This window comes from Fomitopsis serialis, assembly GCF_022376445.1.
Source record: "Fomitopsis serialis strain Sig1Antser10 chromosome Unknown B0H18scaffold_218, whole genome shotgun sequence".
NCBI classification, from domain to species: domain Eukaryota; kingdom Fungi; phylum Basidiomycota; class Agaricomycetes; order Polyporales; family Fomitopsidaceae; genus Fomitopsis; species Fomitopsis serialis.
In genome coordinates this window covers 53,668-63,780 of record NW_025955178.1, presented here as the reverse complement: position 1 = coordinate 63,780, position 10,113 = coordinate 53,668, and the positions used below count along the sequence as shown (strand labels likewise).

General features: G+C 60.3%; 4 protein-coding genes across 4 annotated transcripts; 1 reads left to right on the top strand and 3 right to left on the bottom strand.

Annotated features, from left to right (window-relative positions):
* Nucleotides 1-115: 115 nt before the first annotated feature.
* Nucleotides 116-1,324, top strand: B0H18DRAFT_1216815 (uncharacterized protein; the record flags this gene model as incomplete). Its single annotated transcript, XM_048036680.1, has 4 exons — nucleotides 116-271; nucleotides 318-398; nucleotides 456-1,211; nucleotides 1,281-1,324. The coding sequence occupies 3 exons, from the start codon at nucleotides 116-118 to the stop codon at nucleotides 921-923; spliced, it is 705 nt and encodes a 234-aa protein (XP_047885627.1). The 3' UTR covers nucleotides 924-1,211; nucleotides 1,281-1,324.
* Nucleotides 1,325-1,820: 496 nt separating this feature from the next.
* B0H18DRAFT_1052171 (uncharacterized protein) lies at nucleotides 1,821-3,123 on the bottom strand (the record flags this gene model as incomplete). The annotated part of the gene is made up of 1 exon (XM_048030982.1): nucleotides 1,821-3,123. A coding segment is annotated over exon 1 (689 nt), but the record flags the coding sequence as incomplete, so codon positions are not given.
* Nucleotides 3,124-4,670: 1,547 nt separating this feature from the next.
* B0H18DRAFT_229618 (uncharacterized protein) lies at nucleotides 4,671-5,788 on the bottom strand. The gene is made up of 2 exons (XM_048037216.1): nucleotides 5,781-5,788; nucleotides 4,671-5,729 (listed from the first exon to the last, which is right to left on the bottom strand). Exon 2 carries the CDS (start codon nucleotides 5,597-5,599, stop codon nucleotides 4,775-4,777), a length of 825 nt encoding a protein of 274 aa, XP_047885625.1. The 5' UTR covers nucleotides 5,600-5,729; nucleotides 5,781-5,788; the 3' UTR covers nucleotides 4,671-4,774.
* A 2,985-nt stretch (nucleotides 5,789-8,773) lies between these two features.
* Nucleotides 8,774-9,172, bottom strand: B0H18DRAFT_889314 (uncharacterized protein; the record flags this gene model as incomplete). Its single annotated transcript, XM_048041271.1, has 1 exon — nucleotides 8,774-9,172. A coding segment is annotated over one exon (399 nt), but the record flags the coding sequence as incomplete, so codon positions are not given.
* Nucleotides 9,173-10,113: the final 941 nt, after the last annotated feature.

The window sequence follows — 10,113 nt, the reverse complement described above, 5'->3', positions numbered from 1 at the left end:
CACCGCCCGGCTCACACCTATTCTCGTCTGGGTGCTCATCTTCGGCCTCAAGTTTGCGGTGTCCTATTCCTTCCTGGCGCTCTCGTCCAAAACCCTGGTCCAGGTCATCGCTGGGATGAAGATCCAGAACTGCAATGGCAAGTACTTCGGAAATGCGCTCTGCAGGATCCATGTGGCGTTCGCGCTGACGATCATGGACCTGATAGATCTTGTTCTCTTCTTCTCGGATACCTTCTTGTGGTGGATCATCCGGAACACAATCCTCAGTATCGTGCGGCTGCTCGCGCTCGGGCTGTCGATTTGGACGCCCTTGGAAGGGCATCTTCACGCGGCTGCCCAAGCGAATTTACGCCAAGCTGCTTGCTGCGGCGGACTTGGACACGAAGTACAAGCCCAAGGTTTGCGAAATCTGCTTGATTACAGAGCGAGGTTGGCTGACGCACTCCGGTCTGCAGGTGCTAGTCTCGCAGAGCGACAAGGGCCTGAAGGGCGAGTTCTTCACTCCCAGCAGCGAGGCAGAGCGTCGCTTCGTTCTTCGCGCACTCGCTGGCGACCACGTCCCGGAGCCTATCCTGTTGATGCAATGCGGGCGTTCACAGTCTTGGCGCTGTGGAAGGGAAATTCGTCCCACGCATCCTTCCCTCTTATGTTACAACTTCCTACGGTATGCTCGACTATACCGGCGCGCCTGCGACGAACCGGAAGGCCGCGACGCGGACCCGCTAGTAGGACGAGACGAGCGCCGTGACGCCGAGTGCCGCACCTGCTGGGGGACCAGGTCGCGATTAGTAAATAGCACCGCGTGCGAGCTGCCAATCACGTACCGAGACAAGGGTTCGTTGGTCAACGCTGGAAGGGGACTCAAGGGACGTCCGTCGCCAGGAGGGTCCCATATGCCTGCTGTACAATACTTTCCTTATTAGGTATCATTCCTTCCCGATACGTCAAACACTCACGCTTCGCGCTTCTTTCGAACCATCTCTCGCTCGCCGACGTCTCTCCCCTCAGCTTCTACTACCTTTTTATCCCTCTCGCGCTTCCATTCTTCTAGAACGTCTCGTGTGTATTAGTACTGGGCCGCGTCGCCTGCTCTCTATCGAATCAAATCCCACCTCTCTCGCTCTCTCTCGCCTCGCTATCCCGACCTCGGCACTTAGACGCGACACTGCGGTCGCGGGTGCAAAGCAAGTCGAGTCGCGTTCCGATACCAAGTAAGTGTTCCGTTAGATTCGGCGGCCTAACTACTTTCTACAGACCACCATCCGTCGTCCTTCACCGAGCCCCGTCCACCCTCGACCTCTCGACCTCCCTGCATCAGGACGAGCGCGCGTTGTGTGTGGTTTGTCGTCGCACGCACGCCTTCTCTCGACAGCGCCTCACTGCAGCGAGAAGGTCAGTGTGCCTTTTCTGGCGTCATGAACCGAGCGAATTGGTTCTCTAGACCTTCTCTCGTTGCGCGAGATCATCAGGGACTTCTTGGTATTCCTGATTGCGTACTTGCGTCTGTTTTTCCGGAGTATGATTATCATCTCAACGCATATTCATGTTTTTGTCGATGCTGAATGCTGCTGGCAGAACTCGTTGAACGCGGTACCTGGTAGGCCGTTATCCGCGAGCACTTCACATCCTTGGCACCCGCCTTCGAAGTCTTCTCGAGCAGTAGCTACTTGCCTGCGATTGCGAGCAACTTGGCATTCGGCGGCGCTTGCTATATCACGACTGGACGAGGTTTCGCGGCAACCCGGATCTCATTCACCATTCTATACTCCCGCTTCGCCGACCCGAGCGTTTACATGGATAGGCAACGACCTCTTGCTCATGCATGCGACCATGGCCCTTTGGACTCCATATCTCATCTACTTCTGGTTCTCGGTCGGGCCTCTCTGCATTGCGCCCTTCGCCTTCAATCCTCATCAGTTCAACTTCAAGTTCCCGGACTTCATCATTCACTATCGCAAACTCCTTCGTTGGATGTCTCGCGAGTTACATGATCACTGGCTACAAGAAACTCGGCCACCCCCCGAAGAAGCAGCCTGGCGATGTTCCCGGCGCGGCGGCGAGATGGCGGGCTGCCATATGTCCCCGCCGCAGCTACATTGATGCTCTCTGCGCGCGTATATACGCGCTCGGTGGGGGATGCACGGGGGCGGCTGCCGCCTTGTGCCGCGGTGCGTCCAGCGGAGAGATGACGGATCGCCGCCCAACGAGGAGGCGGGCTTGAGGGGCGGGTTCGGACGCGCTGCGGCGAAGAGAGGAGTGCCCACTGTCCCGCTCGTCTGCCGTCCTGTTTGCTCCTGGTTGCCTGCTGCCTCGCTCGCCCGCTCGACCACCCGCCTGTTCCGCTTGCACTCGCCTTCTTGGCCGCCCACACGCAGCTTCTCGCCTGCCTGTCCGCTCTCGCCGCTTGCCCACTCACACCTGCCCGCCTGCTCTCACCGCCTGTCCGATCTCGCCGCCCACTCGCCCACCCTGTGCGTGACAGGCCATGATCCGTACAACCCGTGCGGACCCACGCAGAACCCGTACCCGCTGTCACGGGTCTGTGCCTAGGGCGGGTACCCTCCGGGTAGACCCCTACTCTGCCATAGAACTTGCAGAAGTGAGGATTAATTGTCAACTGAACGAGCTTAGCGCATACATCATAACATGACCAGTTTTTTCCGGAGCCTGTTGCTAGCATAGCAAGCAAGTCGCGTCCATCGAGACCCCTTCGAGTTGGTAGTCATAGGGATCGCGGGGAATGTGTTGCCGAAGCGCCAACGCATGTCCCGCCGCGGCACTGAAGCTATACCTGGAGGGTACGTTGACAATGAGTCCCAGTGAAAACGTGCAATATTACCTACGATTGCCACTGATTACCAGCGTGAGCTGTCAAGGAACTGTCAGACAATCTATTACCGTAGAATTCTGTATGTTCAGTGTTGTCTGCTAACATTCAAAGCCTCGGTTTCGCGCTCATCAATTGCCTTTACGATTTGGCATGTACCCAAATGGCGAGGTTCTCGCCCAAGTCCCGCCGCCCAAATGCATTCGCCAATTCACCAAACCTGAAATCCTTCCCGTCCCGCCGCGGCGTCGTCCCGTGACCACTGTCCAAGCACGACGTCATTGACTCAGTCCCTTCAAGTTGGGGTCGTCGTCGAAGTCTCCTTGACTCCGTACCACTACCATGTACACCCTCCCGTCGTCGTTGGTCCCTGCTGCACCCCACTGCCCATCGACGTGTCGTGCATAGCCAGCCACACCGCTATTACCGCGTACCCGCCGTCCGGTGTTGCGGTGTTGCACGGTGTCGACCCGCGGCGGTGTTGCCAAAAGAGGCAACCCGGCGAGCGCCCAAACGTGGCGCTCGCGAGGTTGCCTCACCTCCTCCCTCTGAGGTCTCACTTCGCTTTACGTGCCACAACATTCAGCACAGACGGGGCTCGAGCTCGGGCCCTCTCGACCACCACCACGAGCGCCCAGCGTGCAAACGTGCCCGACGGATGGACCGTAGGCACGCGAGCGACGGACAGGCGAGGACGAGCGCCCCAGGGCCAGGGCAAGACCCATGCGCGAGCACGGTGGACACAGGGACGGCGAGCACGCGCGGGAAAGGCGGGCGCGGGATCAGCGACAAGGGCGGATCGCGGGCGCGGATGGGAGCCGTGCGGACGGCGAGCGGATCGCGGACATCGAGGTAAGTGCAGATGCACGCGAGCGAGCCCACTAACGCAGACACAGGACGCGGTGACGTGCAGCGCGACGCACACGACGACGGCAAGCACGCAGGGCCAATGCCCTGTGTGCAGGCACGGCCGACGGACGCATGGCGGGCAGACAAGCGGGTGGGCGGGCAGGCAGCAACACACCGACCGCGAGCGCGCTGGGCGGGTGCGTGAGCGAGCGAGCGGGTGGAGGGTACAGGGTACGGACGCCACGACGCGCACGACGACGGCGAGCACGCAGGGCTGATGCCCTGCGTGCAGACGTAGCCGACGAACGGGCGGCGGGCGTATCAGTGGACAAGCGGAGGACGAGTGGGCAGGCGGGCGAACAGGTGGGCGAGCGGGCGGGCGAGCGGGCACAAGAACGGGCGGGCGAGTGAGCGGGTGCACGAAGTATGGGCAAGGTGAGTGGACAGCGGGAAAGGGGTATATCGCAGACACTGACGAACGCACATGCAGGCGGAAGAGTGAGTAGGCGGGCAAGCAGACCAGCGGGCGAGTTGCCCGTCTGCTGCACGACGCGCACGTCGTCCCCACCTCTCCATCCCTGCAACATGCACGCGCTGTGAACAGCAATGCTGTCGCATCGTCGTCGGAAGAAGACCACCTCACGTCCCCGGTCACGTCTCCACTCTCGTCCGCGCCGCGATTCCCAGAAACAGGGTGGCGAGCCGCTTAGCCCCCCACGCCCGGGGTTCCTCGCCGGCGACCGACGGTCGTGGTCCGCATCAAGCGAGGCTAGTGAAGCCGAAGCCAACAGCGACTCTGATGTCACCGCGGCAGTGCACGGCGACCGCAGGCGCACTGGGCGAACACCCAGCGCGCAGATATGGCCAACGAATGTGCAGCCAGGTAGGTGAGGAGGTGGGTGAGCAAGCAGACAAACGGGCGGGCGAGACAGTAGGAATAGCAGAAGAGTAGTCGTGGTACGGTACATTTCAATCGGTGATGTGTAACAATAAAATGGAAATAAATGTCATTATATTCGGATGAACGTGGATTGCGCGAGAATAAGGACATTCTCTGTGCAATGACAGCAATCGATTGCAATGTACAGTAATATGTAGCTAATGGACGCGGATCGAGGAGAATGAACAGACCATCTGACGAAGAGTGGCTTCGGCGGAGAGGCGAAACCGGGTCGCCCTGCCCTCCGGACCCTGAGACTCGACGATTGAGGAAGCTTCCAAGTCATCGCCGGTGAAGGAAGCGGATTCTTCGAACAACGTCTTGTATTTTCCGGTGGCATCGGGAGCGTTTAGTTCGTTGAACAGAGCCTGCGCTTCGTCAGGTCGGCGGATGTGAGGGAGGAACTTCTCCGGCCCGTCTAGGAGATCTTGAAGGTGCGTCTTGTCGACAGCTTCCTTGACGGCCTGCCGGACCTCGGACGAAGAAGCCAGAGGTGCGGAACTCAAAGGAGGAGACGATCCAACAGTCAGGCGCCAAGGTGTAGACGTAGCGACTGGAGGGGGCACGCTAGGCGACGGTTCGAACAAGTGGTCGCGACGCCGAACGCGAGTAGCCGACGAGTTCGACCTGGAGGGAGGCCAGGCGGGAACCTGTGAGAGGGTCGCGGCCCAACCGCCCGGGATAGCGCTATTCGAACTGTCGTTACCCGTGTTGCAACTCGGATTCGCCGAGAGCGAGGTAAAGCTCACGTCGCGGCGAGGTTCCGGTTGAGAGAGATGAGGCGGTGGATCACGCCTCCGAGGACTTGATTCACTCTTAGGTGTGGAGATTGTTTGAGCGGGCGCGGACGTCGAGGAGTGACGGACTTCGCTCGGCCGAGCTGGAGGCGAGAGGGGAGGATAGTATCTATGGAACTCACCCAGAGGTTGCATTCCGCTCGCCTCAGTCCTGTCTCCCTGCTCCAGCGATGTTGATTCCGGCATCGAAACAGTCGTGAAGGGAGACGAATCGTAGGAGACTCGTGTTGCTGAGGTTGGCCGAGAACAGATGAGTCGCGTCACCGACGAAGGAAGTGCCCGTAGCGTGCGGCCGGGTCATGTCGAATGAGAACGGCTTAAGGCGCGTCAAGACATGAAGGAGGATGTAGAAAGGGGTATGGCCTACGCTAAGGAGTGGACCGGATCCTCTGAATGTCCACCGATGTGAGAGTCGGTGGGCCGGGGACTCTCGGTTCAGGAGGATCCGGGCTCGTCAGCGATCTTGAACGTTGGTAGTCGCGCTACGACTAGCGAGAAGGGCGTGAAGAGTCGTTAGACGTCGTGAGGTCCGTGAACGTGGCGAGGAGCCAACGTAGCGGTCGTCGTGCAGCGAGGAGCTGGCACGGTTAGCCGGCGAGGAGCGCGACTACAAGAGAGTCGAGGGGAAGTCTTCTCAGGCGTGGCGAGGGGCCAGCGCCGGTGAATCGAAGGGCGGAGAGCTCCTTCGTAGCTGGAGACCTTACTCCCGAGCTCAGACGGCGCGGTACAGCGCACTCGTATGAGGTAGTAGGAGATTAAGATGGTCTAGCGTCTATTAACTCGGGCGCGCCTCGGAGTACCGAGCACTTAGTAGGTACAACTCAGGATACTTACACTAAGTACGTGCTACGAAGACCTGCGGGTCGTGATCGACGGCGTCCGTAACAACCTCTCCGTTTACTGCGCCTGATGCGAGCAAAGTCGTCTGGATCAAGTTGAACTCAAGTCCCCGTACGGGGCCCGTATGTGTCGAGTTGCGTAGGATGAGCGACTGCCGGACGTATCACGACTGAACGAGCGCCGTGTCACAGTGGTCGATATTAGTCACTCACCATTTGCGACGATCTTCATAGAGTCCCAAGTGTCCAGTTCTCCATGCCCGCGCCCCGCAGTCGACTTGCATCTGTATAGCCCCATGCTAAACGGCTGAATCTACGCGCATGCCTCGCAGGCCAACGGACGCCGGCCGAAGCAGCCGCAGTGTGGATCGATCGCCCAACGTCGGCTATTTCAGTGATCCTCGGAGAGCATTCGTCGGCTAGTCAGAGTGTTATTCGCTAGCCGACATTGGCTGCGCCAATGCGATATGGCGCAGCCGATGTTGGCCTGGTGGGCGGCGCTTTTTCACTGCCCGTTCGGAACGACCGCAGATTGGCTCGGAGAGCATTGCTTCTATGAGCAGTCTCAGGCTTTCAGACTTACGGAGCTACCAAGCAACATCACCACCGAAGTGACAGGTATGTAGTCAGTCTAGCCTCCTGGTGACCGGGACTTCTGTATCGACATGTCGACAGGACTCATTGTTCTCACAACACAACACAAATCCCCGAGATATTCATTGCAATATAGAAACATAAAACGTTTACGCCAGCGCGATCATCGTCCGACAGGGTTCCTTCCGACTACTTAGACATGACACGACGTCAACAAAAACCTATAGGCGCAGGATGAGCTGCTTCACGCCCGACATTCACAACCCGACATCGTTCGTGAGCGAGCCCGTCGTGAGAAGGTCCATGTGGAGTGCCATGACTCCGTCCCGGTCGTGTGCCTCGATCGCTGTTGCGCGTCCATCTACAAGCCGAAAGAAGAAACGTGTACCTCGAGAGAGCACCAACAGCCTTTCTTGCACGGGTGTCGACAACGTCTCAGAGCCGGTTGATCTTCCGCTCCAGGTCATCGACGAGACGTTTTTGCGAGGGCTGTAGGCGATATCAGCGTGACCCCGGGCCTTTACGCAACACTCACCGGGGAACTCTACCTAAGCCGCTCCAATTACCCCGAGATCATGTACAGCGTATACGGGCCGCATCTCATCGGGTATATGGCTCCGGTCACCAGGAGCTACGAGCGCAAGGTTAGCACTGAAGGCACCTTGTCAATGACACTTACGGTACTTTGGCGGCGGCGGGCCTGCGCGTCCTGGCGCTGCCGAACTGTTCCGGTCGGCGCGCCGCGCGGTGGGCCCTGCGGAGGTCCTTGAGGGGGGCGCACCGCCAGGCGGAGGGTTCATACGCTGCAGTGGGGGCACGAACTGGCCTTGCGGCCCCGGCTGCTGTGTTGCGGCGGCGGGTGCTGAGCGAACTGCGACTGGCCAGGAGGTCCCATGGGCGGCGGGCCTTGTGGCTGTGGCGTCGCGCACGTGTATGGGCCGGACGGGCCCGGCACGCCTTGGGACGGAGCACCAGGAGGGAGTCGCCCTTGCATAGGAGGTGGGGTCTGGCCGGGCAAAGGAGGCGGCGCCTGTGGCGAGCGTGCTATGCCAGGCCCTGGCGGCGGGGACATCATCATCCGGCCAGGAGGCGGAGGACCCGACGGTGGATGCATTGGGAAGGGTCCTGGACCGCCCTGTGGCGGAGGCGGACGTTGCTGCACGCTTCCAGGACGCGGTGGTGGCGGCAACGCGGGCTGTAGCTGGCCATGACCGAAGCTCGGGGTGCTAGGCAGGCTCGGGGACATGGGCGCTTTAGGCAAGGGAGCGGTGATGGCAGCTGGTCTACTGGTGGGTCCTGTTCCGCGTTGCTGGGCGATACCTGAGGGCGCGTCGTTCCAACCGACGGCATCACGTTTGGGTGGCAGTGGCGGACCGGAAGGCGTGACATACGCGGCTCTCGGTGGGGGAGGAGGGAGCATGATAGGTGGTGGAGGCGCTTGGCCCACGATCTTCTGAGGTTGTGATGATGGGCGGCCGTAAGGGTTTGCATTGGGATGGGCCATCGCTGCAGTTGGCTGATACGGCTGCGAGGGCTGTGTGGCCTGAGCAGGATGGGCATACAGATTTCCTACCGCGGCAGGAGGAGCGTATGAAAAAGCCGCGTTCGACGCGCCCGCAGAGCCTGCGCCGCACGGGTCGTATAGTGACGACGGTGCCGCGGGGACCTGCGTTGCAACGGCCGGCTGAGTCGATGCAGCATATGCTGGGTAGCCATAAGCCGAGCTCGAGGATGCGAGCGGGACTACCTTAACGACGCAGACCTCGGAGGCTGTTTCTGCTCTCCGGAAGCCTTCAACAGGCGGTCCCTGATGACCTTGAAATTCATAGACGAGCCTGTGGAACCCTGGCACGATTCAGGACCAGATAGCTTGTACGTGACGGCGTCAACGTCCTCACCGCTAGTTTTCTGCTTGAGATCCGTATCTTCATATTTGATCGTGCGGCAGAACACCGTGACGTCTTCGACGAATGTCTGCAGGGCAAGCGCGTGCGCCGTATATCGAGATCCCTGCAAGATCGCTGGTGACGATCGACTGGAAGAGGCGTAGGTACTGCAGAGCGATTGTCTGGCTCTCAAAGTATGCCTTCTGCGTCTTCTGCAGGAGCTGCAGACCGCCCTTGACCGCAAGAAGAATGGCATCTGCGAAGGGTCTCGAAGAGAGACAGAGAGAGACAGCGAAATCGAAGTCGCCGAGAACGAGTGCCTTTGTGACCAGACGGTCAGTCGCCGACTCGTCGGGCGGATAAATCTTGAATGTGTTGCTCTGCAGAGCCTCCGAAGCCACAGATGAGGGTCCCGAACTGATTGTCGCGAAAAACGAGGCTTGGTTCTGCACGGGCGAGAGGGTCGATGGAAGAGAGGGTTGATGAGCAATACTAGTCGACGGACGTGAGGATCGACAGAGACTGTGGGCAAAAGAGGCCGTGGGCGAACAGTACAGCGGGAGAGATGGGTAACGGGCGAGTGCGAGTGCGGAATGACGAGACGATGGGCAAGCGGAGCGGCGGCTGAGACAGCGGGCTGGTGGGCGAGTGGGCGAGCGAGTAGGTGGGCGAGAGAGCGCGGGGTACAGGCAAGAACGGGCGAGCGGACGAATCAGCAAGAAACGAGGGCGAGATAGTGAGAGGATGAGAGTGGACCCAGGCAGGCTAACTTGCTAACGACAAAGTGAGTAGGCGGACGAACGTGCGTGCGAGTGAGTGGAAGACTGCGCGAGTGAGTGTCAACTCACCGTTGGGCGTGGTGGGCGAGCCGACAAAGATAGGGGAGAGTGCCAGTTATGGCGCTGGCCTTCGAAGAAGTGTGCGAGGTCTTCGCCGTCGGTATTTGTGCCGGCGGCGCAGAAGTTGAACTGGAGGCCAGACGAGCAGGCGAGCGAGCTGGTTGGACGGTGCGTGGGCGGGCAGGCAGGATATCGACGACGAGGGCAGACGCGCAGGAGCGGACGCGCAGGAGGACGCAGGTTTTCAGGTCCACGGGTAAACGGGGGTCAGCGGGTGAGCTGGCGGACGGGCGGGCGAGAAGACAAGTGGGCGAGAAGGCGGGCGAGCGAGAAGACGGGCGAGCGAGAAGACGGGCGGAACGCAGCTGAACGCATCATGCGTCCACCGAGTGGGATGGGCCCGAGGAGCCGCTCGCGGGCCTTCTGCCTCCTCGACGGCGTCTTCTCCTGCCTGCCTGCCTGGCGAAGGCTTCTTCGAGGATGACGGCCGGGTCGATGGGAAGAAGGACAGATGCGGGAGGTGACTGGTGTGGGCGAGAAGG